Consider the following 27,417-nt stretch of genomic DNA (forward strand, 5'->3'; position numbering starts at 1 on the left):
GCTAACTTTTTCTCCAGACCTCCAGCAGGAAAACGTTTGAGTTTTACCTTTATACTGCTCAAGGCTTCCTGCATATTAATATAACTCAGATAAAACACCCCAAAATGCCCATATTTATGCCAAACAGTGCTTTACTCAGGATACAGATGGCAGTCTTCCACCAACGCATTTCAACTCTTATTATAAAGGACTCCTTTCACAGTTTTGCGCCTTAATATTTCAACGATACAGAGAAAAGGCAAAAATATCAACATGAAAGGAATATACCATTCATTGAAATTTAACATTGGGAAAAATATCCATTCTTAATTAACTTATTCAAATCATCAAAATAATTCACTTGTAGATTTATACATATTAGTTCAATGCATAAATCAGATTGGAATTATCACTCTATATATAAAATTGATTCCAAAGTGTCTAGTTCCTATTCGTAATCACAGAATAAAAAAAAATGCAACAGTATTGAGAAGGCCTCTTGGGACAGAATTAGAAACAGAGGGAGAAATAGCCTGCTGATTGCGGCTGTTTCTCCCTCTGGCTATTACCACTTGACATCACGCGCGCCCCCTAAAGACATGCGGACCCTGGCTCTGTTCATCATGCCGATCCTCTGCTTAGTTCCCTCCTTGGGCATCACCTACTCACCTGGTCCTTGGGCACACTCTTCTGCGTCTCTCCTGACATTATCTCCCTCCTCCACCTTTACCCTAACCCTACTGCTCTACTCTTCTCTTCTTTCCAGCTATTGACCCCTGCCCTCACCCGTCCTTGCTCATAGTTCCCACCCTATTTATCCACTGGACTTTCTTAAGTGAACTTTCCCTCGTCAGTTGAGACCTAGCTATTTGACTGATGCCCGATGGAGCTAACCTGTTTAGCTAAAGGGGAGACGGGCTGTGGATTCCCTCCTCAGTCGTCATCTACCCAGTCGGTCTTTGGGCAGACTTCCCTTCGTCTCTCCTGTCGTCTTTTCCCTCATCCCCTTCACACTTCCCCCTCTACTCCCTACTTCTCTCACCTGTCTCTCCTCTTTTAATGTGTTGTTTATTTTTTACGTAATGTGTAATTGTTTACATTCAATTACACAATGTTACAGAAAATGATGAGCGCTCTGATACCTACCGATCTAGCCAGCGCTATATAAAACTCATTATATACAATAAATAAAATATGTGCCAGCAACATAAAACAAGCTCCATTTACTTTTCGTAAACTTGTGTTATGGGGATTATTGAAAAGGTTTAAATTAAATCCTTTCTATTGGCCCAAGTGAGATAATGTTATCAAGGAGATTTAAAATTAGAATAATCATAGAGCAGACAATGAAACTAAATGACAGATTTATAAATACACACCAAATACTTCGTCCAGGTTTAGACCTACCCCTGGAGCCCTAGATTGAAAATCAACAATCTATTTTGATTCCAGGTTTCTGAGTTGTAAATCCAGTATCCACTCCATATACGTCAAACTATCAATTCCAAAATATTTTGCCAAATCAGGATTACTCCTGCGATACTAAGAAAAATATTGGGCTACAGAATAGCTTTTGTGATTGTTCACTTCTTAATAATCCTCAAGCGATCCAACATGTTTTTTATTTTTTTAAGTTAAGTATGTAATACTTCTCTAACACTAAGTAAAAGGACATATAAGAACAAACAGAATACTCAAAAGTATAGGTGATGACCTTTCTCATCTATTTTGCAAGAAAAGAAAGCTCTCTGTTTTTACCATATCTAAATTCTACAGACATAAAACCCTTGGCCTACACTTTTTTTCTTGGAATTTTATATAGCGCAAACTAGATCCGAAGGCTTTACATGAGCACCAGCTGCGCTACAGAAGAACACATTCATTTTGATTGGGTACTGGAATCTATTTTGCCCGTTAGATAACTGGTGAAAAGATAGTCCTTTAAGGATTTGGACTTTTGAAATGCGATAGATGGTGTAGAGATAACGCAGTAGCAACCACTAGGTAACTTTTTAACTGCCTGCATTCAAGATAGCACTAGCAGAGATGGGTTTGCATCCAACAATGCCACCAATCTGTGGTCTTTCACCTCTACTTTAAATATTCAGTTCTGGATTCTATAAAATTCACTTTCTGCTTTAGGTTGATTTAATTAGCATTAAAACAAACTATAATTATTAGAGCTTATTGAACTTGAAGGATAGGGAGCTGATTCTATAAGAGTTAAGACAGAAGAGTGAAGTCTTCTTTTCCCCACTACACAAGAACTGTCCAACTGCAGCAGAAATCCTACAATCATGTCAAATAGAAGCCAAATGCAACAGGCCTCAAATAATTTAAAGTAATTTTGCAGAGTAAGACATTCTTCTGAAAATACGCAAAACCAAGCCACAAAAGAACTATATTCTAAAGGAGGAAGGAGACAACTAGCAGGTAAAAGTGGATCAAAGAAGCTAAGATGACCAGATACAAAGAACAAAGACCCAACTGTAGACACAGATCCAGGACAGAGAGAAAGTATAAATGAGCCTGACCCCCAGAAGGTCACAAGCATTAAGGCAGAAGTGGCAGATCAAGAAATAGTAGTGGGCAACAGGCAATCAAAATAATGTTAAGAGTTGTGTTGGTTATAGAGGGTGGGGGCATTACAATTCTTTTGGGGGAAATGTTCCCATGGGGCTACACAAATACAGGAGATGGCCCGGAGGAGGCCAACCAATCCTTCACAACAGGCACACAGGGGAAGTCACAGTCCACAATGGGCGGTAGTATTGCAAGATTATCCATGCAGAGTATGGAGTTGCTCAAGTTTAGCTGTGTACAACGTTCGTGGCAATTTACCACTTGTGCTGTGGCAACTCCTTTTTAGGTCGAGCCCAGCGCAGATGCGCTGCTCGACTTTAAGTAAGGGCTTTCAGAAATCCACCACACGCTTGCATGTGTGCCTGTAGTTTTGCACCAGGCTATTGGCCTTTGCGTGCGTCTTTTTAACAAAGACAGCACGCATTTGGCCAAAGCCTCTTTTTGTCCGACCCATGTACACGCCCACGGCCTAATGCTTGCGGTTACTCGCAGCAGCATATGTTTCCAATTATCGTGCCCAGACGCTGGTGCGATAATTGGAAAAATATTGTGCTGCTCGCAACCACGCGCACACACCAGCAGCTCCCGCATCTCAGGGGCGACATGTGTTTTAAAGTATCGAGCCCTGGTGCTCGCTCTCACGCGCACCATTCATGGGCTTGTTTTAAATAACATTCACAGTTCGAAATCTGAAAAGAAAGATGGCGAATCTTTCGGTTTAAGGGTGCCTGCGTTAACATTCCTGCCAATTTATTGCCCTCTTATCTCGCGCTAGCAGAGGATGCCTTGTCGAAGTGGCATTTTGTGCGCGAAGGCCCTGAGCTTTTCAGGGCCCTCATTTTGGGATACTGATTGGGATGAAGTGAACCAGCAAGATGACTTTCAGCAGCAGGGTGCAAACACCGCCTCCAGTTAGAGCCCCAAGACGTGCTGCCCGTCCACGCTCCATGCTCCGTCCCGCAAACGTTGCCACCTGTGACGCACCTTAGCTCTCGGTCGAGTCACTGTTGCAGTGCAGAGAGGGCTTTTATGGGTCACATGCTAGATGGTCATGGCTTACATGTGCTCCACAAGCACCTGTCAAGATATATTGTAGATGAAACTGTACACCGAGCGCTTGACTTTTGGCTGAGTGAATCCGAAAGTAAGATCTTGGCGGCCATTTTAGAGTGGTACGTACTTTACATTTAGTGAGGCGACTGGCTATTCCGGCAAAGACACCTTTTTAATACCCCCTTTGTGTTCCGTATTTCAGGACAAAGATATATCTTTATAAGTGGATAGGTAACTTTTTTAGTCTATGCCTGTTTTTTAACACTACACATTTTTAGGTTTCGCCTCGCCGAAAGCTGCGCAGCAGACTTTCGCGCAGGCGAAATCTTATGAGTTACAGTATGGATGTTTGTGCCGCCTCTCTGTTCCATTGGCTAGCTCCAAAAATGGAGGCTAGCCATTGGAACAGAGATCTGTAGGTCATGGCCGGACCAGATTCGTGGGCGTTCCCGACAGTTTTTCGCATTTTGCCCACGTCATGCGGCAGTGGGCGGTGCTTTTTTTTCCGTATCGGCATGTTGGTTTCATTACCAACGTGTGCCTTGCAGGGGTGGGATGCGCGATTTCGAGTTGCTAGCAGGTAAGCGGCATATTTTACTCCCGTTCCTGCCCCCCTCCCTGTCCGTGTGCCCGCCCCCCTCTCCCGCTGTCCGTGAGCCCGTCCCCCTCCCGCTAGTAGTGTAAAGCAGAGGGCCCCGCTCCGTCAGTTCATCGATAATCGCTCCCCTTTGCTTCTTCAGAAACAATATCGACCCGTTATTAGATACTGCCTGAAAATGGCGCCAGCTGTAATATGGCCGCGTTCCTTACTTCGTTGTGTTCACCGAGCGGCGTGTGATGTGATCTTCATGTGAGCTGGTAACGGGGCCTAACCAGCCCATCCAGCGCGTTCCTCCGAAGATTTACAAGTTCAAACACTGAAATTAGCCCGTTATGCACTTTTAGTTTCGATTTGGACTGGTGGCGGGAGACGCTGCCCCGAGGAAGTGTTTTCAGTGTTTACCCAGACATTTCACGGCCACGAAGTTAGTGGCTGTGAGCGCTGCATCCCTCCCAGGCCAGGGGGAGTTTCAAGTTAATGCCAAAAGGTTGAGTCACTTTTATTTCTGTATAAATGTGGATGTTTAAAAGACTCAACAGAACAATACAAGATGCAGTTTTCCTTTGTTAAATCGGCCATAAAAGTTAATCTCATTTGAGAAGAGCCAGTGTCCTGTAGGGGTGTAACCCACTTCCCCTCGCCGGTGAAGGCTCTGACACAGGAAGTTGGCTACGCAAAGAGTTGGACATGCGAGTTAAATGGACCCGTGTGTACTTCTCTGCTTTTATTTTTTAATCGCGGGCTGCCTACGTTTGAAGATATTTGTGTGTCTCGTTTTGTGCGTTTTCTCTTCACCTGCATATATTTCTACGCACGTGTTTCTCTTTCCGTATGCTTGGGTGTATATGCATCTGTGTGGTAAGGTGTCCATTCCAGTATTTATTTTTTGTGTTTGGTGTGTTTCTCTGTGTTTGTGTGGGTTGGCGTGTACATATTGCTGCTTTTTTTCATTTACGCACTGAGGGTCGAAGGGTATATATGTAATAATATATTTCAGTGCGCTCAAAGTGGATTGGAAAAAATACATACAAAGTATAATATTTGTGTGTGTGCGCGTGAGGGTGGAATGGGTAATCACACAAATTATAATATGTATGTGGGCGGGGGTGGAATGGGTAGTCACATAAGTGTACTATGTGTTTGTGTGGTAGTCACACAGATGTACTATGTGTGTGTGGGCGGGGTGGAATGGGTAGTTACACAAAGTGTAAATGTGTGTGTGTGGGGCTCGGTTGGTGTGTGTGGGTCGGTGTGTGTGTGTGTGTCGGTGTGTGGGTCGGTGTTTTTGTGTCGGTGTGTTTTTGTGTGGCATTTGGCAGAGATTAAACTATTGGCATTATAAAAGACAATGCCATTTATTTATCTGTTTTCAAAACCAACACATAAATACAAATTGTCATTTACAATGCCAATAGCTCAAACGTTTCAAAAGGCAAAACCATTGCATTGTAAATGCTTGTTCCCTTTGCGAACCTAAACATGTTATTTAGTTATATTAAACGTATGTAATATGAACACAAGTTTTTCTTTATGGCAGCGGGTACTCGGTCTCATTTTTTTGCATTTTATAGAAAAGATAGTGTTCTTGTATATGACCCTTTGCTACGGTGTCATCTATGTAGCGACTCCAAATAGGCAACTACTCCCAGTCCTTCTTTTATGCCTTAAACACATTTCTTTTGTTAATGGCCCTGCTCTTCCCCGACAAAATCAAAGATAAATGGTTCCGAGTGTAGTTCGTATACCTAGAGCCCCACACTTGGAGTATAATCGCAATTCGCAATCTAGAACTCCTTCCATTTTAAGATTAAAACAAGCACTGGCATAACCAACAGGTCTCGGACCTTGTAAGTAAAAAAAAAAACTGAAGAGTAAGACTTCACGTTTACATTTACTGCATCCTAAATACAAAGTAAATGTAAGCGTACTAGACCCAGAGATATTTGGGGCCCACTCCGCATTTTCTGACCGCACAGCAACAACCTTCCCCTACACAACAAGGGCAGGGCATGGAACCGACGGGTGTGGGTTGAAAAGGCTATTACATTTGTACATTTATTGTTGATATGTGTCAATGTCGTGCTGAACTGTTATACACTGCTGATTATATTGAACTGTCGATGTCGAACCGCACTCACTGCTTAATACGATTGTATAATGTGCTTTGCAATGTTTTACCATAAAACTGATAAAGTTTAAAAAAAATAAAAAGTAAACGTGAGCGTAAAGTCTTATACTTCAGTTTTTTTGTAAACTTACAAGGTCCTAAAGGCGAGACCTATTGGCTATGCCAATGCTTGTTGATGTTGGGGCCCACAGACTCACAATGTCCCACCATTAATTGCACACCACTAGCATAAGCCTACGCCGAGCATGGTATTGAAAAAAGGTGTAATTGCCCGGAACGGCGGGTCTGAGCTGCACACACGCGCATCCAAGTTAAGCTTAACCGAATGCGAATCCACTCCAGAAGCATCTCATTCAGGCCAGCCCTACCTGTTGAGCTGGCAGTGCAGTGGGCCCAAAGTGGACTCACCGCGCGGTAGAGGCAGATGACCCCCCCCCCACTCCACACTGCTGTGGGAAGGGAGGAGTGCAGCCACCAGCTCCGGCGCTGATAGGCGCGGTGGTGAATGGGTCCGGGTACGCAAGCTGGCGAAGGCCCAGCGATCACCGTCCACAAGCCCGGCTCGAATTCCTCAGGGCCCAAGTGGCGCTCCACATCAGTATCTGCTCTCCACCGGGGAGACTAACTTTACGCAGATGATCCGGCACGGTCATGGGCACAAGCAGTTATCCCATACACTGTCTGCCAGGTCCGTGGGCCAGGTTGTTTCCGATGGGTCTCCGCCTCCCAAAGCAGACGCACCGGCGGCCGCCCGCAGTTACGGTGCAAGGAATTTCGATGCGCAGGAAGGAGTGGAGTTGTTTTAGAGGTGATGACCTGCATTAGGCGATATGTTTGGCCAGCATTGACAGGTAGACAACAGGATTCTTGGCTGGCCGAATACAAATCTGTCAACGTAGTGTACGCACTCACCGCCATCTTGGCCATGCCCCCCTAGCCTAGGTGATCTCTTAGCACAGAAATTGTAAGTTTGGGGACAAGGCAAGTAAATTACTTTACTGGTTAGCTAAAAAGGAAATCGAGGCCAAGGTGTTCCTTCTTTCCTCTAAGTCAACCCCATAAAGAGCAGCCATACAGCATCCTATAATGAAAAACCACATTATGCATGCCTTTTCAACCGATGATCAAACTGAATTGAACCTCCCCATAGCCACTGAAGAGATTCAACAGGTCATTTCATGAATTGAGTCAGACAAGACTCCTGGCCCGAATAGGATTCCACTAGAATTTTAAAACAATATACCTCATTACGGACAAGTAATGTTTGAAGAGGCTCCCCCAAAAAACTCCATACCACATGACCTCAACAGCACCATTATATCAGTAATCTTAGAGCTCAACAAACCGCCAAATGATTGTGCATCCTATCACCCAATGTCTTTAATAAATGTTGAGGCCAAGATACCATAAAACATTCTTACCAGCAGATAGGCCAGAACAATTAGCACCATAATTCAAAATGACCAGAACGTTTCATGCCCAAGCGGGATACCAGAATATGCTTGTGGCATTTACATCTGGCATTAGCGAGAATCAATTTGTTTCCTGACACACCTTTGTTGTTGTTCATGGATTCATGCACCAGTTTGAACTTTGACAAGCTGACCTCAAATATGCCACAGTTCTCGGTACGGCAACTTTTTAAATAGGAGACACTTTCATGTATTACTGTGGGATGGAGTGCATTAACAAAAGTTGCGGATGTAACATACCTGAAGAAGTGCTGCAATGGTACCAAAAGAATGCCAGAGCATCGGGGCAAGGTCTGGGACAGATTCTCGCTTCTTACTCAATTCCAGCAAGGCATTCTCACGGGTCTCAGGGCTTGATAGTTCGTTGATCCACTGGTAGATCTTTTCTCTGTCCACCTGCGCCAGTGCCGCTGGCACAGGCTGAATACACAACAAAAGATCAGCTTAGCACATTAATATGACATTAACCAGTTTGTATGTTACATAGAGATCAAGACATTGCACGCATTATCATGGGGACACTTCGGCAGGTTTAACAAATGCGAATTACAAAGCAGAGCAAAGTATCACCTCATTAGGTCAGAAGACAAATTTTACCCAAGTGGTTGCCTCCAATATACTGCTACAGTACCTGTAGAAGATGCACCAACATACAAGGTTGCAAGACTTGTATCAGAAGATGGGCTATGCGAATATGAAGCATGCTACTATTTATAAAAGTGGTTCAATTATAAGTAAGTGTACCTTATATGGCTATTCTACTAATAGGGAATTGGCCAATCCCTTCCAAACCCAAGTTGGGCCACTCCTGATTTAACAACACTGTGAAAGAAATTACTTAGTCTCAATGCTTTTGGTCACAGCAGACAGATCGGTAACAGGGACTGAAATAACCATGAACTATTCATCAGCTTCTCAAATATTTGAAGAACAGGGATACTAATGTTTTGACTATATACAAGCCAAATCATGTATACAGTGTAGAATACAAAATAATTAAATGCCTGGTGTTTCAATAACCAGAGATTACTCATTTATTAGCATCAGCAGGACAGCGAGTATTGACAAACCTAATAGGGTTTAGTTGTTTATAGTCTATGGTCATACTCTCAACATCCACAAGATTTCCCACATATCAAACCTTGCAGCATACTTAGTCATCAGTGCACAGACACCAGCAAACAAAGATACTTCTACACAGGGTTACAAGCACCCATATAGCAACTTAAAAAGATGGACGGAATGCTGAACACTGTCAAACATTCACCCCCCCCAGACACAGATCTAGGTTCAATCTATAGATGTTTTGCCATGTCAACCCAGTTTGGGTCCATCCATATACAAATCAGTCTTGTCCCTGCTCCCCATGCAGGCATGTTATCGGGGACGTTTACTTTTGAAAGATAGTCGACAAACAGGAACTGTTTGCAGGTTAGGACATCTATTTCTTGGGTAGGCTTTCAATCTGCGCCCCAATCACACCTCTTGGCATTTTACACTGCCTTCAGGGAGAAGTGATGGAAACTATCAGGGCCCTGTTCGAGAAGATAGCTAAGCAGCAGATCTATGCAAGAATGATTAAACTCGTGACTAAAAATCTGACATGAAATATCAACTGTTATTCTTGTGATATACAACATTAAAATCCATTTTGACTAAAGGATTTAACTGACACCATTTAGATGTGTATCAAGAATGACATTCCAAATTTTGTTCAGGCCACATTAAGAATGAGACCTCAGACACAGCAAGTGTAAAGATACTGCTCCCTTACATTTAACATGACATGTTTTGCTCATTTTAATTCTTGTCAATATGTAAGTGGATAGAGCTTATGTTTCAAGTCTGAATATTATGCAGCTTGTTGTAGTCACTACAAGAAAGACGGACAGATAACTTAACTAATGCCAAACTTAGACTGTCATGTTACACATTGGTTTGTTTTGCAGGCAAAAATATTGAGGCTTCACCTTCAGTATGACTGATTATCGCCTCATGCAATAAGCTTTTAAGGCATATGTGGCAGCAAAAGCCTCTCCAAATGCCCACATGGAGTACCAGACTTAAGCCAGGGGTGCATTTTGTGCACATCTATGGCAGACAAAGAAAAGTCAAACATGGCAATAACATCCAGCCAAAATAGTAACGGTGTTGAAGGAATGGCACCTCATACTGAGCCGAGGCTGGGCATCACATCAAACAAAGGGAAAAAAGCAAGGGCAGACACAAAAAACAGATTGTCCTATAGTAACACATTTTGCTTTAAAAAGGAAGGAGATAATAGCAAGGTATAATTTTTTCCTCCAGCAATTTACAATTATTAGCCATTTGGATTCAAGTGGATCACGGAGTATTCAGAGTTGTATTCAACAATGAGTTTGGTTTCCTTTCATCCCTACTAATCCACAAAGTTCATCGAAAAATTCTCATGTCTAAACTGGCAGATTGTCACAGTTTATTATTTTCAAATCTGGGGACACAAACAATGCTGGCCAAAGCTCAGAGAAGCAAGAATTTAAATTCTTAAAGCTTCCTGGGGCTCTTGAATTGCAGTTGATCAACATTAGTTACCAACAAATACAATCATTTGCAATGCAATCTGTCTCACCTTTGGGACCTTATAAGTATTTAGCCATGCAGCAGATTATCCTCGGTCATGTGCCCGTAAGGATAGAATAGTTAAACAATTACTACACACCGGTTCATGTAGTGTGAGTCAGGAATACTTGCTTGCCTCTGTCCCGCACAAGTGTGGCGAAATGGTGAACATACCCAAAGTTGTAAGGGGTCTAGGGGGTTCAAAGGCATGTGTTAGAACCAAAGTCTGTGGTTGAGTATGGTGACTGAGGCCTGCAGATAGATTCACTAGAAGCTATGACTGTAAGGGATCATGGTCAATGAAAGCCAGCTGCATATACATTACCTGAGAAAAGGACTACATGCAGGGCCAGTGAAATTATGTGATACTGTAATGGCGGTATTTTGTGCATAAACATGGATTTTGCGCATTTGCTACATAATCCATCAGCTGTTGTGTAATTTGCAAATTTTAACAAAAATATTTTTTTTCTAGCTGAAACAGATTAAAATTACTAATAGGTTAAACTGGCAATGAAATGCCACATGGAAGTAATACATCCATTGCAGAATTATGCGTGTAAACTGCATGTCACAGGCTTCAATGCGTAAAAGGCAGTGCAGTGGGTTTACAAGCCAAATGTGGAGTTAAGTGTGAAACTTTAAAATCTGAAGCTCTCGTTTTAGGAACTGAATCTCCCGTTTTTTAGTTCAGCTGTGCTTCATCCATGCTCACCTTTGTCCTGTTTTCAGCCTGGCTCTATCCTTGACACCACACCTGCATAAACTTTAGGTAACAAATCTAAATTGAGACATTGTAGGCTGCGTAAACATGCAAAGTCAGCACAAAAGAACAGCTGATGGCTGCACTGTGGGTTTCGTGTGTTTATGTAAACAATGGTAAAGCCTTAGATAAAGTTGGCTCAGATAGCCTATCTTGTCAAGCAGCTTCAGGACGCGACAGTTACACAAGGCACCAAGGTTGTTGATTCCTACCGATTGCCTCATTTGTGTGTTTTTCGCAGAGCTCTATTTTCCTCTGGGCGTACCTGGTCTGTGATCTTCCCTATAAAGACCCATGTAACCATCATTCAAGCGTGCTCTCTCCTGGAGTATCTCCATGGTGCTTGTTGGCTGGAGACCCATTCATGAATGATTAATAAATGGACCTATGGTTTGACTTTGCTCCAGTGTCGATTCCTCTTTACTTGATAAGAATCCGTGGCAAGAGTGGTGAACCTGCACCAGCAGATTAGAATTAATCTGCTCCACAAATTGGCGCCCAACGTAGGGCCCCATCAAAGGCTGACAGTCGGACCAGGGGAGGACATCGGGCCGGTAAGACAAACTTTGCTGAGGGGTGCACCACCTGAAGAGATTAGAGTTGCTTGTGGTCCAAGGTGATTTTTCAGCTCTCCGACTCGGATCTTCCTGGCTGCTGCTGGCCTTGAGTAGGGCCTTCGGACAGCCATTTTTGGATCAGGGAGAATCAACAGGTGGGAGTTAAAGACTACACACGAGGTCAATCTGTATTGAACTGGTTCATTTGGTTAGGATTTATTTGGTATTTGCTTGACTTGGTATTTTGTTGATATCCGTTCGGAATCTGCATGGTGTTTTTGAAGCTTAGAAATCTGTTTTGAAACTTGCTATTTGTTGTGGCTAACATTTTTCTTGCAGGTAGTTTGAGAAATATATTTTTTTTAATGCTCTCCGTGTATAATTTTTTTATATCTTATATAAAATGCCTGCGTTTAGCACCCTTTGGAAGTTATGTTGTTGCTGCTGCGATAAGCAGAGCATTTAGGAAGCAACTCAGCTGGCGCCACCAGAAGGTACATCGAATTTTGAGATGTACATCAAATATGGTATTTGTCCCATCGTGTATAGTACATTATGGAACAAATATACAAAAGGGAATCCCCACTAACAATGGCCACTAGAGGGAACCACGGACCCTCACAAACACTAGTATTTGGAGAAATGATTGTTTTTAAGAAAAGTTTGAAAATTTGCGTATGTGGAGGGAAGAAGTGAAGGAGCGGCAGCTCAAGGCCGAGAAGGTAGAAAGGAAGCCGGAAAGGAAAACAGAGTATCAGAAGTATAAGGAATTGAAGGAGAAGTGAGTTCATGAGAAAAAGGAATGTTTAGATAGAGCATAGACTACGAGCATCTAAAGAATATATAGTTAGACCAATCGTAGCAGTTCAGGTCCAACAAGATGTGGACTCAGAGATTGATGGATTATTGATAGAACGACCCCCGCCCCCATATGTACCCTTAACACCTCTTCCCCCTGGACCACCAAATGTCGCCCCCTATGTACCCTCAGCTCCACCTCCTTTGCCCGCGGTTGTCCAGCGCCCCATTTTCCAACCAATACCGGTAGATTCCTTACCCGCTCCAATCCAGGCTACTGCACCCCCATCCCACCTGAGGCCAATGCATCTCAAATGACAGATGATCCTGTACTTCATGCATCTGTTCTGACCCCTCGAGTTCTTCGCTCTACTGTACCTCAGTTTCATCAGGATGCAATAAGATTGATGGTATTAAATTGGTTGAGTGATGTAGAAATGGAGGTTGGAGAAATGATCGATCAGATACAGGATGTTTCTGAAGGCGAGCTCCTTTGTCTCATAAATAAGCTTTCTCATCAATTTTATGGTTCAATGGGAGAGGACTACAGGACAGAATGGCCCAGATGATGTTAGAGCTATTAATCGACAACGTCAGATAGGAGCCTTCCCTGTGAGTAGAGTAAATGCTGCCATAGCAACGATAATTGGATAATGTGATGAACTCTCTTCCTCTCTTCGAATAAGACCTATAAGGGAAGCTGAGCCACAGTTCATTCCTAGAAGAGGGAATGCAGACAATGATGACCCAAATAGTGCTAATGCTAGAGCTCATTTTTTCTATAATTGGATATATACGCCCTGGAAAAGAACGGATGTACTCACTTTAAAATCCTCCCTACCAGACATACGGAAAAATCCTAGAGGTTTTATGATGTACAGGCAGCCATTGACTCTTGTATCATGACTTTAGAGGATATTGATATGTTTTTGGTATGATCCTGTCACCAGATATGTGGTGACTTACCCGGAAACAGGATCATGCTGTTGATTTGGGAGGAAATTGGGCTGCCATAATAGCAGCTGATATAGATAGGAAACCTGATCAGAAACCTAGTCAGCTCATACTGGACCTTCCTGGTAACATATTTACTTACATAAAAACTATGGTTCCAGCTAGGAAAATAGATTGGGCACAACAAAAACAGGGAGAGGCAGTCCCAAATTTCTTTACTTGCTTTGAGGAAGTGTTCCATGATTTTAGAGGCCAAGATACATCTACACCTACGGGTGCACATTTATTTGTAGATAGATTTGTGGGAAATTTGCTTCATGAGATATCGGTTCGCTTAAAGAATTCGGAGAGCACATGGGCTTCAGTGACTCCGAAAGCTATAGTCGATATGGCTCAGTATAACCAGAATCCGGTTACCACTGAGCAAGAACGAAAAGAGTGAAAACTAGAAGTATTGAAAACGAAGGTGATGATGGTTCAGGCCTATGAACCCCAAGGTCGAGGCCATGGCCAAATTTACGGTCAGAATTATAGACAAGTGCCTTTAGTAGGGCCACCGCATAGACAAACTCCAATAGGGCTGGATCAGTGTCCTTTTTGCAAAGAGAAAGGACATTGGCGTTCTGAATGTCCTGTTTTAGCTGCTGGTGGGAGAGGAAGGGGACAAGTGAATAGTAATCGAGGGACTTCAGCTCCCCGACAGCAGCCACAGCAGGTTCAAGCTCCAGAGAGCAATAGGTCAGGAAATTATTTTGATCAACGAAAATCAATATTCTATGGAGGATTGAGAATCGGAGGAAACTGTGGGAACATATTTTGTGTAGGACAAGGAGGACCAGTTGAGATACCTGTAGATAAGTCAGGGCCCTATAGAACAGCCACCATACTTGGTCAGGATCAGAAATTTTTTGTGGATACAGGGGCAACACGTAGTGCGATATCTTAGAAATTGGTCCCTGGGACACCCTTGTCTGGCCAAATATAACATCGATAGGGTTTGATGGAACACCAACTCCTAGACCGTGTCCCAAAAACTACCTTTGCAGGTTGAGAATGTCATCACTAAGGGTCGCTGACGCTAGCAACCAAGATGGCCGCGTAAGCTCCCGGCTCCGCCGACCTCCGCCAGCAGCTCGAATATCCTGCCTTTAATCCTGAACTCACGCCAGACTCCCGTGTTCGTGAAGTTTTTCTGCTTCTAAAGGTGCAATCCCGAGTTTTCTACCTGATCGGCTGACGACGATACGCCGTTTTTCCATTCTCGGCCTAACAACGTGTGGAAGCCGGGGACTCGATTTCTAGCCTACCCGGGTCGGAATTGATCAACATCGGCCACGAGACCTGGACTGAGCCCGGTCTCCCGAAGTGTGCCGTGAATTGTTGATTTTTGGTGACGACCCTGTCAACGGACTACACCGTGGACACAACAGCGTGCCACACCGGCTGCAGTGGTCGGGGTCTGGTCCCGGAGACCTTGCTACCCTCTCGGGGTCGACGGGCTGGGGCTCTCGCCAACGGCGAAGGTGTATACTGCACGACGAGGAGCGCCCACTGCTCGACATCGGATTTGCGTGGCCTGTTACCCCGGAGTAGCCGGCCTCCGGGGTTCAAGTCCGGCTCTATCGCCTATTGAGAGGGGATGGGGCGGACGGAAGGCACGCCATCGCTGCAGGCCGTCATGGCCGCCATTGGGGCGCTCCATTCGCACACTATCGCTGTGTTCCGGACACTGATTGTGAAAGTGGATGGTATCCTGGGACCGGAGGATGATTCTTCGTTCAGTTCCCAGCTAGCTGCGGTACCAGCGGTGCATTGCACGCCTGAGATAGAGGTCCCCGTGCAGATCCCGGATTTAATGAGCTTTGGCGGTTCCCAATTAACAACAAGCCAGCCCGTGCTTATCGCCAGCGTCTCCTGCCCGATCCTGCAGACGCCTAATACGTCTATAGACGGTCTTCTGTGTTGTGACAAGTTACTCAGTGGTTGTTGGAGGTCCTCGCTGTTCTTGGACACCTTTCCTCGTTCGATTGGTGGACTTTGTGAACTTTTATCCTGTTTCCGATCCTGCAGCACCGACATGAACTTTTGTGAACGCTTTGCCTTTTCCATCAAGATGGCGTCTCGAGTGAGAAAGACTCTTATGAAAGACCATACTGGCCAGGGCTGAACTTGATCGCTTGGGCTTGATACAATAGCTTTATGCAAGGCTGGGGGTGTGCCTATACTGTGACTGGAGTCGGGTGGTTTTTGACTAAACTCCCCCGACTGGTTTGTATATTTTATTGCATATTGGTTTTACTACGTCTCGGGGTGGTCGCTATTGGCGGGGGGTACGGGAGACCGGGAGTGTGTTTGCCTTCTCCTCCTCCTCCACTTTATCTTTTTCCCTTCCTTTAGGTAGTTCTTGGGCGACAGGCACGCTGCTAGTGGGGTTAGGCCGTAGCCATTGCAGGGGTGCAGGGTGGGGGTTAGGGGAGGTTTTTTTTATTTTGCCTTTGTTTTTTTCTATGGCCCCTTTGCTTTCTCCTTTTTCCTTTATACGAGAGGTGGGCTGTTTATTCTCCACGCATCCTTTATTGTCTGGGTGTCCAAACTGGCTTTAATTATCCTGCATCATTGAGGACGGGGTCTCGCGGGCGGGATGGTTTTGGATCGTACGATAGACTGTCTATTCCCCTATCTCCAATATCCGTAATCGCGATACGTTATGTGTTTCTTATATTGATATTTTGTCTGTATTAATCCCCCGCCTGTCCCTGCTGCGCATTTTACTGTCTGACACCTGATATTTGTACTGCCTCTTCTTGTCTTACTGTTAAATAAAAAATATATAAAAAAAAAAAAAAAAAAAGGAGAATGTCATCACTACAGCCCCTTTTTTACTTCCCCCTCATGCTCCAAATAATCTGAAGGGACTTGATCATTTGAAATATTTCCATGCTACTTTACATTGTTCCCCATCTGGAGTACTTGCTATTTTTGGGAAAAAGATATTGCCTACACAACATAGGTTTTCTTTATGTTCGGATCTTGATTCTGTCCCTTCATGTGTTAGGGCTGCAGCTGACACAGATGTGGGAAGAATGGACATTTCCCCAGTACATACACAGGTCCAAGAGGATGCTTCCTTACCAAGGGTCCCACAATGTAAAATATCAAAAGAAGGTGAGGATGCATTGATATCCATCATTGACGACATGGTACGAACAGGAGTTGCTGAGGAAGTTTCCTCTAATGTATGCAATAGCCCCATTCTCAAGCGGGGCGATGGAACAAGCGATAAGATTTACAGATTTGTGATCGATTTGAGAGAGGTCAACAAAATAGTGATCCCTCAATATCCTGTTGTCTCTGATATTACGACTTTGTTGACATTAATCCCACCTACAACAACTGTATTCTCTGTTATCGACCTAAAGAATTCCTTTTTCTCTATTCCTATTTGGGTTTTCATTACGCGGTCGCTCATTTAGATTTTGTAGGGCTCCACAAGGCTATACAGAAAGCGAGGCACTTAAGCAACAGTTGGATGAACTTTTGCCACCAGGAGTTACACTAGTGCAATAGGTCTAAGACATTTTGCTAGCTGCAGACACAGCTGAGCATTGTAAAGAGGCCACTCTCTCTTTTACAGCACCTTGCTGTCAAGGGACAAAGTCTGTAAGAATAAGTTGCAATATGGTCAATGTCAGGTCACTTATTTAGATCACCTCTGGTCTAAGGAAGCTTGCACTCTGACTAAAGACAGGATTCAAACTATCCTCCAAGTACCCAAAAAGAAGTCAGGGCAAACAAAGACAAGACTGTGTGGTGACTCTGATCATACTATTGATAATATTGGCCGCAGTTTTTTGGACAATGGAGAAAATGATTCCGGCTCGAACCCTATTGCCCACTACTATCATTGTCCCCACTGAACATTTTGATTTTTCACTTCCCTACCATAAACAGAAACATCGGATGTCTTACCTCAAAGACATCCGAGAGGGAGGAGTCCAAGATGAAACCCAGGTTGCGTGCGTGGTCCGTTGGTTTGGGAGTGGTGCCCAGGGCAGGGGGCCACCAGGAGTCGTCCCAGGCGGAGGGTGATGATCCCAGGATGAGGATTTCCGTCTTGTCTGAGTTCAGTTTCAGGCGGCTGTTCTTCATCCATTCGGCGACGTCTTTCATCACATCGTGTAGGCTGGTTCTGGCGGTGGCGGGGTCGTTGGTGAGGGAGAGGATTAGCTGGGTGTCGTCGGCGTAGGAGATGATGTTGAGGTTGTGTTTGCGTGCGATGGCTGCGAGAGGGCTCTTGTAGACGTTGAAAAGGGTTGGGCTGAGTGATGATCCTTGTGGTACGCCGCAGATGACTTTGGTGGCCTCGGATCTGAACGGGGGGAGGCGGACACTCTGGGTTCTTCCGGCGAGGAACGAGATGATCCACTCCAGTGCCTTCTCTTGGATTCCGATGTTGCTGAGGCGCTGTACTAGGGTGCGGTGGCAGACAGTGTCGAATGCTGCGGAGAGGTCCAGGAGGATGAGGATGAGTTTCCCCGTTGTCGAGCAGGGATCTGATGTTGTCAGTGGCTCCGATGAGGGCGGTCTCGGTGCTGTGGTTGGCTCGGAGACCGGACTGCGAGGGGTCGAGGGATCCGTTTGTCTCGAGGAAGGCGGCGAGCTGTCTGTTGACGGTCTTCTCGATGACTTTGGCAGGAAAAGGAAGGAGCGAGATGGGGCGGTAGTTCTTGAGGTCAGTGGGGTCCGCTGTTGGTTTCTTCAGGAGGGCGCTGAGTTCGGCGTGCTTCCAGCTCTCCGGGAAGGTGGCGGTGTTGAAGGAGGTGTTGATGATGTCCCGGAGATGGGGTGCGATGATGGAGTCGGCCTTGTTGAAGACGTGGTGGGGGCAGGGATCGGTTGGCGATCTGGAGTGGATGGTGTTCATCGTGCGGGTGGTGTCTTCGGTGCTGACAGGGGTCCAGGCGCAGAGGGTGGTGGTGGGGGGCGTTGGTTCGGTGGTTGGGTGCGTGGTTGGTGCGCCGAGGCTGTTGTGTATATCGGCGATCTTGCGGTGGAAGAACGAGGCGAGTGAGTCGCAGAGGTCTTGCGAGGGAGTGATGTCGTTGTTTCCGGCGCTGGGGTTGGAGAACTCTTTGACGATGCTGAAGAGTTTCTTGCTGTTGTGGGCGTTGTTGTCCAGTCGTTCTTTGAATGCTGTCTTCTTGGTGGTGCGGATCAGCTGGTGGTGTTTGCGGGTGGCGTGCTTGAGGGCCGACATGTTGTCCATGGTCTGGTCGTGGCGCCAGGCTTTCTCGAGGGTGCAGCAGTTTTTCTTGGAGATCTTGAGTTAGTCGTGAACCAGGGGGCTTTCTTGCTGCCGGGTCTGCTGGGAGGGTTCTTCAGTGGTGCGAGGTCATCTGCGCAGTTGGTGAGCCACTGTGTGAGGTTGCTGGCTGCTTCGTTGGGGTCCGTTGTGCTGGCAGGAGGGTTCTGGCGGAGGGAGGTGGTGAGCTGCAAGGCGGTGATCTTGCTCCAGCAAGGAATCTGTTGCGGGTGGTGGTGGGTCGTGGTTCTTCTGAAGCTGAAGTGGATGCAGCTGTGGTCAGTCCAATGGAGTCCGGTGGAGTGGCTGAAGGAGATGTGCTTGCTGGAGGAGAAGACTGGGTCAAGCGTGTGGCCGGCGTAGTGGGTGGGGGTGTTCACCAGTTGCTTGAGTACGAGGTTAGCGAGGTTGTCCAGCAGGGTGGTGGTGTTGCTGTCCTTGTTGTTCTCCAGGTGGAAGTTGAGGTCTCCTAGGAGGATGCAGTCGGCGGAGGGGAGGGCGTGCGGGCTGATGAAGTCGGCGATGTCTTCTCTAAATTGGGTGCGTGGTCCCGGGGGTCTGTAGATGAGGGTGCCTCTGAGGGTGGTCTTGGGGTCGGTGTGTATCTGGAAGTGGAGGTGTTCGGCGGCGGTGAGGGTGTCGTCGGAGCTGGTCGTGATGCGGATGGTGTTCCTGTGTACGATGGCGATACCTCCTCCAGTCTGGTTGACGCGGTCCTTCCAGGTGAGGAGGCGTTCATCCAGGTTTCTGTGAGGAAGGCGACGTCTGGTGATGTTGTGTCGAGCAGGTTCCATAGTTCGACGGCATGTCTGTGGACTGAGCGGGTGTTGAGCAGGATGCACTTGGTGGTTGCTGCTGGTGCTCGGCTTGTTGGGTGCGGCGCTGGTCCGGAGGTAGATGTAGTTGCAGGTTTGGCAGGCGAAAGGTCCGTGGGTGCGTCTCGGGATGGCTCGGTAGCAGGCAGGGGATCGGCCAGCGTTGAGTGCGTAGAGGGTGGCGGCGTCGTAGGTCCGTCGTGTGGTGTGGCGTCGTCGGGGCCAGGGGTCCTGCCACTGGGCGCGGACGGGTGTAGACGGGCTTGTCTTTGGCGCGCCTGCTGTGCGTGCTCGCTGCGCGTACGCGTGTACTCCGCCATAAATGGCTAAGTGGGAGGGAGGAGCAGTTGGGAGGCGGGAGCGGGGCGGCGAATGGGAAGGGAAACAGAAGAAAAAGGGGCGGGCCGCAGGGGAGCAGGGGAGAAGGGCGGGAAACGCAGCAGGGGCAGGACACAGTAACGGCGCAAACAAGGAGAAAAAACAAGCACAGAAACAAAATACAGAGGCAGGAAACAAAATACAGAGGCAGGAAACAAAATACAGAGGCAGGAAACAAAATACAGAGGCAGGAAACAAAATACAGAGGCAGAGTCCAAAATACAGAGGCAGAATAAAAAATACAGCGGCCCAGGAACTCAGCTGCAGGGCAGCGGCGAAACTCGGCAGAAGCAGGGGAAGCCTGGGTTTACTCACGGGGGAGGGTGCGCGGTGCGTGGAGCGACCGGCCCAGAACAGGGTCAAGGGTCACGATTAATACAGGTACCTTCTAGAATGTATTCAGCACAGCTAAAAAACGAAGGACTGTGAAACTTTAATATTTTAAGCTCTCGTTTTAGGATCTGAATCTCTCGTTTTTAATTTAGCTATGCCTCATCCATGCTCACCTTTGTCCTGTTTTCAGCCTGGCTTTATCCTTGTCACCACACCTGCATAAACATTAGGTAACAAATCTAAATTGAGATATTGTAGGCTGCGTAAACATGCAAAGTCAGCACAAAAGAACAGCTGATGGCTGCACTGTGGGTTTCGTGGGTTTTGTAAACAATGGTAAAACCTTAGATAAAGTTGGCTCAGATAGCCTATCTTGCCATGCAGCTTCAGGATGCGACAGTTACACAAGGCACCAAGGTTGTTGATTCTTACAGATTGTCTCATTTGTGTGTTTTTCCCGGGGCACTATTTACCTCTGGGAGTTCCTGGTCTGTGGTATTCCCTATAAAAAAAACATGTAACCATCATTCAAGGGTGCTCTCTCCTCGAGTATCTCCATGGTGCTCGTTGGATGGAGACCCATTCATGAATGATTAATAAATGACCTATGGTTTGACTTCGCTCCAGTGTCGATTCCTCCTTACTTGATAAGAACCCGTAACAAGAATGGTGACCCTGCACCAGCAGGTTAGAATTAATCTGCTCCACATAAGAGTGAACTCCGAGACCTCTTTTGCAAATAGGAATGTTTGTATCCTATATGAAAGATTCTATTCTAGGTAAGAACATTCAAAAGAATAATAAACTTGCTGCACAGGTTTGATTTAAGGAGATTTGTCACACAAGTTCTAATGCAAGTTAGGTACGTCAGTGGATTAATAGACTTTACTGCAGAGAATTGCATATAGGAATATGTCAAAGGTTCCAACACAAGTGCGACAGCTTGGACCCAGTAGCAAAGAAATGCCAGCGTTAGCTCCAACACCTCAACATCTCAATAATTTAAAATGCACATTTGTAAAGATTAAATATTTAAAAAAGTGAAGTTTCAAAAAGTAAATAAAAAACCTTGCCCTAAAAGGCACCAATGTTGGCTACATCATATTACCCAATGACCCACCTAGACCCAGGGAGCTCTGTGCCATCACTATAAGCTGTCACGAACTTAACCTCTTGCTGTATCAAAGCAATTCGGTGTTGAGCTAGTTCAGTAGCGCTATTGGAAGTTTGTTGGTTTGAGTTGTCAATAACGATAAGATATCCCTAATGTTAAAAATTAATTTGATCAAGGTCTGTCAAAGGTACGTTGAACAATGCCATCTCTCTGAATGGAAGTGTCCGTATTCAGCTTTCTAGGTACAAAGAGGTACTTATTAGGAAATTACAGTAGACGCGTTTACATTCTTGAATGAGTAAATAATTGCACATACGTATGGTAATTCAGTCAGCAGGGCATCTCGTACACACACACGGATCACAGGCAACTGGTGCAGGACAGATCTTCTGACATGAATGGGGACGTAAATGACGATGGTTCCCCCGGAGACTTAAATATGATGCACCAGGCTTGTTGCTGTGCATGCTCAGCTGCTCCCTGTAGGTCTGATCTTGCATTTGTTTTGGGTTAAATCTGTTGTATTCTTACTGCAGTATTCCTTCTGCAATAGTTTAGTGGTTTGTGACTGTGTGTTCCGGGGTATCCCCCAAGTCAGATTGCGAGCTGCAGAAAGGGATACTTTCGGAAGGCACTAGGAACATTTGACATGATAATGGATTATTATCATGCTGTGACTGGAAATATGTAAATATTAAGTCACTGAATTGACGTATGGTATAGTACAGTTTTTAAACTCCGCCCTTATTTTTTGCCTGATATGGTTGGACAGGTTTACGCACCCATACACAACAGTACTTATGTTGGCGTGCCAGTTTCTTGGCCTGTCATCTTACTTTCTAAATATTTTTCTTACATTTTTGTTGTTGTGCGCATTTTAATAACTCATTAGACTTCCTGTGTCTCTTCATTTGTGTATGTTTTAATGCACTACTCTAGGCGCTCTAGGTAGGGGTTTTTAGGTGTCGCTTGATCTTATGGGCTCAATAAAACAGGTATTCGAATGCAATCTTGGCACTCGCGCTTAAGCTATAAACATTTTAAGCTAAAGCGCGGGTCCCCGGACTGCTTCAAAAGTAAGTAAATAGAAAAACACTTTTTTCTATTTCTTTTCTTTTGAAGCAATCAAAGCACCGCGCTTTAACTTAAGATGTTTACAGCCAAAGCACGAGTGCCAAGATTGTAACCAAAGTAAATAAAGAGAAAAAAAATGCAGCTGCACGTCTTTTTCTCTCTTTATTTACTTTAGTTACAATTGCCGCACTCGCGCTTCAATTGTAAATATCTTAAGCCAAAGCGCAGTGCCACGATCGGTTCAAAAGTAAAGAAATTGAAAAACATTTTTTTCTATTTCTTTACTTTTAAAGCAATCGCAGCACCAGTGCTTTAGCTTAAGACGTTTACAGTTAAAGCACGAGCGTGGCAATTTTAACCAAAGTAAATAAAGATAAAAAAATATTTGCAATGCAATAGGTCTCGCTGCAAGACCTATGGCATTGGAAAGACGTCGTGCCTGCAGTAAGAGAAACTCAGTAAAGAAAATAGTGCTTAAATATGTAAGTATCATGTAACAACCGAAGTAAAGGGGCAAGTCGCAATCGGAGGTTACTGATGAAGACAAGGCGGTACTAAGGAGGGACTAACAAGCCTATTTACGAATCAGAAGCCAGCATTTACGAAGGACTATGCCACAAGCCAATCACAAATATAGGCGGGGCTTCTATTCCATACTCCAGTACAAGTCTCGCAGAGCAACGCATGCACGCCGACTCTAGGCTCAACCTACGAAAATGATTCATGCCCCCAGATTAGTTCTGAGATGTCTCCATCAGTCACTAGGACACAGACTCCTTTTCTTTGAAAATACAAACTGAGCTTATTTCCTTTAATTCTGTATACTTTCCTTAAACGGCCAACTGTCTGTTGGAGTTTTAAGCACTTTGGTGTCATTATAAGTCTTTCGAGTTGCTTTGTAGTGGTTGAGGTGCTCTACATTAGTGAACAAGCAGATGTAACATTCCGTCTGGCTCTAGAATGCAAATGACTGTTTAGTAATCAGTCAACTTTTAGATCCTTTTGTCTCTGGTTTCCTCAATCTTCATAACTCATTCTAAAGACTCACAATCATAGCCTCAATTGGGCTAGCACTAACGGTTCCTATCTTCATGGAATTTCTGCTTGGAATGGCAAACAACCTTTGATGAAAGAGAAATGAGTAGGAGAGAATGTTAACAAGGGTACAGCCGATGCAGGACACAGAAAGAGGAATCTTTTCCTTATGGAATACATTCTACACACAGGTTACCCATTCCTTTTGTTTTCTTTCCCACAACTGACAAAGTGGCTAGTTCTCCTCCTGTCACGTGAACACCTGCTGAACCGCTAGTAGGGACAGAAGCGAGTTGGACAACTCCTTGCTCAGTAATTAGATTCTCCATTCAACCTACCCCCATTAATTGTGCTTATATCACAGGAGTCATTCAAACAATCAGGATTTGTAAAGCGCAGCTGCTTTGCCCGCGAGGGTCTCGAAGGACTGTGGGATCATGCTTCGAGAACGCGCTACCGGTTGCCATTGATGGAACACCCAGATCTTGAGGTTCTTCCTAAACTGCTGGAGCCAAAGTGAGGCTCTGAGGTCCAGGGGGAGGGTGTTCCAGGTCTTAGCCACCAGAAGGGAGAAGGAGCAGCCTCTGCTGTTTGTCCGGCAGATGCGCTGGGTAGGTGCTAGGCAGAGGGATCTAGAATGGAGTTTTCTGGTGGGGTTGGTGGGAATTCACTTGTTTGTTGAGGTAGGCTGGTCCTTCGTTGTGTAATGCCTTGTAAGCATGGGTAAGCAGTTTAAACTAGCATCACTTCTCGGCCAGTAGCCAGTAGAGTGTCCTGAGATGGTTCGCATCTGTCTCGGGAGGTCGAGGATGATTCTGGGAGCCGTTTTCTGAATGGTCTGGAGTTTCTTCATGAGTTGGGTGGTGATTTCAACATAGGAGTTGCCGTAGTTGAGTTTGATGTTGACAAGAGCTTGTGTGATGGTACATCTGTTGTTCATTGGGTTCCATCTATAGACCATCCTGAGAATACAGAAGGCGAGGAAGCAAGCAGAGGAGACCACATGGACCTGATTATTCATGGAAAGCTGGCTGTTAAGGATGATGCCATGGTTGTGGGTGTGTTCGGTGGGTTTGACCCAACTCAGATGGCCACTATTCCTTGTTCCAGAGGGGGTCCAATCCTTTCCCGAAGATGAAAACTTGTCTGTGTTGGGTTTGAGACAGTTGTTGGGCATAGAGACGGTCACATCGTTCATGCATCTTTGCCTTTGATGGTTGTTAGTCAGGGTGAGGGTGAACTGGGTGTCGTTAGCGTAGCGGATATTGAGTCAGTTGGTTCAGACGATGCTGACCAGGGGTGTCATGTACACATTGAAGAGGGTCAGGCTGAAAGATTAGCCTTGAGGTACACTGCAGGTGATGTTCTTAGGGACCGAGGAGTAGAGAGATAGAATGATCTTCTGTGTTCTTCCTGTGAAGTAGGATGCTATACACTTTAAGGCGGCTCCTTGGATTCAGATTTGATGGAGTCTGTTTTTCAGTGTGGTGGGATACAGTTTTGAAGGCTGCTGAGAGGTCGAGGAGGATAAGGACAGCGGTTTCTCAGCGGTCTAGCAGCATTCTCGGTCTCTGTGCTGTGGTTTGCTCTGTATTCGAATTGGGAATGGTGCAGACGGTTGCGGTTCTCCAGATGTCTAGTGAGCTGGATGTTGATTGCTTCCTCAAGGATTATATGAAGTCCCTGTGGGGGGGAGGGGGGAACTTACAAGTTTACGACTCCTTACCATCCCCCAATGAGCTGGTTGAGAGATTCAACTAGACCCTTAAGGGCATGATTATGGGCCTAGAGGAGCCCATGAGGCATAAATGGGATGTCCTCTTGCCATGCCTACTGTGAGGAGTCACAGAAGTCCTTAGGGTTCAATCCCTTTGAACTGCTCTATGGTCATCCGGTAAGAGGACCTCTGAATCTGGTCAAGACAGGCTGGGAGCAATCTCCCAGGAAACCTCCATAGGATGTGTTTAGTTACATGCTGGCCTTCAGGAACCAGACTCTGCGTTTCAGAAAACTTGCTGAGGCAAATCTGGAAGCCAGCCAGGAAGAGATGAAATAAAGGCACGATCAGAATGCCACTTTGATTGAGTTTCAGCTTAGTCAAAAGATATGGGTCATGGCCCCAGTGGAGCTCTGTGTGCTCCAGGATAGGTGGACCGGCCCCTTCGAGGTGGTGGAGCGCAAGAGTCCTGTAACCTACATGGTGGACTTGCGGTCTCCCAGGAACCCCTTGCGGGTCCGGCATGTTAACCGCCTGAAGCCCCACTTTGAGAGGTCTGAAGAAGGCATGCTTCTGGCCACAGATGCTGGAATGGAAGAGGAGAGTGAGCCTCTTCCTAACCTCCTGTGTGCAGAGGAACAAAATGGGTCAGTGGTCCTCTCCACCACACTGACCCGAGCAGCAGAGCGATTGTCACCAACTGTTGGGGCAATTCAGTGATCTGTTCTCCCTGGTGCCTATTGTCACTGATTGGTGAATCCATGACGTGGACACTGGGGACAGTCCTCCTGTTAAGCACAAAGCTTACAGAGTGACTGACCGGGTCAGGGCATGCATTAAGGAGGAGGCCTACAACATTTTTGCTTTAGGGGTGATTGAGTCTTCTAGCAGCCCTTGGTCCAGTTCCGTGGTCCGGATACCAAAAGCTGCAGTGCCTGGTGCCACCCCAGAACTTCGGTTCTGCGTAGACTACCTAGGTCTCAATTCAGCCATGAAGACTGATGCGCACCCCATCTCCAGAGCTGATTAGTTCATAGATCGGCTTGGGGCTGCCCGGTACCTCAGCGCGTTTGATTTGACGTCTGGGTATTGGCAGATCGCCTTGACTGATGGGGCAAAGGAGAGATTAGCATTCTCCACACCAGATGGACACTATCAGTTCCAGGTGCTACCCTTTGGGATGAAGAATGCCCCTGCCACCTTTCAGCAGTTGGTCAACAAAGTGTTGGTTGGGCTGGAAGTGTTGGTTCAGTGCTGCCTACCTGGAAGACATTGCAGTGTTTAGTTCCTCATGGGAGGACCACCTGTGCCACCTCTGGGAAGTGTTGATGGCACTGCGAAAGGCAGGCCTCACAATCAAGGCAAGTAAGTGCAGGGGCAGGGTTCTGTGGTGTACTTGGGACACCAGGTGTGGAGCGGCCAGGTGGCACCCCTACATCCCAAGATTGAAAATCCTGGCTTGGGAGCCCCCAAAAAGCCAGACACAGGTGAGAGCCTTCTTAGGATTTGGTTGTAATTTGGTTATTACAGGAGGTTTGTCAAGGGTATGGCAACAGTGTTGCAACATTGACTGAGCCGACTTCTAAGAAGCAGCCAAAGATTGTGAACTGGACTGACACCTGTCAGAAAGCTTTTGACGCCCTGAAGACTGCCATGTGCAGAGCACCTGTACTTCAGGCGCCCAACTTTCCAAAATAATTGGTTATCCAGACAGACTATTCCGAGCATGGTGTGGGGGCCGTTCTGTCACAGATCAATGAGGAGGGCCTAGACCAACCCGTAGCTTTCATTAGTAGGAGGTTACTTCCACTGGAACAGAGGTGGAGTGCAATTGAGAGTGAGACGTTTGCTGTGGTTTGGGCACCAAAGAAGCCGAGACCATTCCTGTTTTGGACTCACTTCTGGGTTCAGACAGACAACAGGTCCCCGAGATGGTTGATGCAGATGAGGGGAGAGAATTCAAAGTTGTTGAGGTGGTCCATTTCCCTACAGGGTATGGACTTTACAGTGGAACATCGCGCTGGTACAGAACACGCCAATGCTGATGGTCTGTCAGATTTTTCCGCCTCAGTGATGAGAACTCCCAAAAGGGTGGATAGTTCTCCCCCCATTTCAGCTGGAGGGGATGAGTTAGACCTGGCACCATTGGCGTGGGTCTCCCTT

The 27,417-nt window shown here is 45.9% G+C and overlaps 1 protein-coding gene across 1 annotated transcript in view; it reads right to left on the bottom strand.

Moving 5' to 3' along the window:
* CNOT9 (CCR4-NOT transcription complex subunit 9) overlaps window positions 1-27,417 on the bottom strand; it is a 157,313-nt gene that overhangs the window by 95,271 nt on the left and 34,625 nt on the right. The window contains exon 2 of the mRNA XM_078679234.1: window positions 8,057-8,236. Within this exon, the coding sequence (XP_078535360.1) occupies window positions 8,057-8,236 (180 nt within the window). The remainder of the gene's footprint in view (window positions 1-8,056; window positions 8,237-27,417) is intronic.

This window comes from Lissotriton helveticus, chromosome 3_1 (assembly GCF_964261635.1).
Source record: "Lissotriton helveticus chromosome 3_1, aLisHel1.1, whole genome shotgun sequence".
Classification (NCBI taxonomy): domain Eukaryota; kingdom Metazoa; phylum Chordata; class Amphibia; order Caudata; family Salamandridae; genus Lissotriton; species Lissotriton helveticus.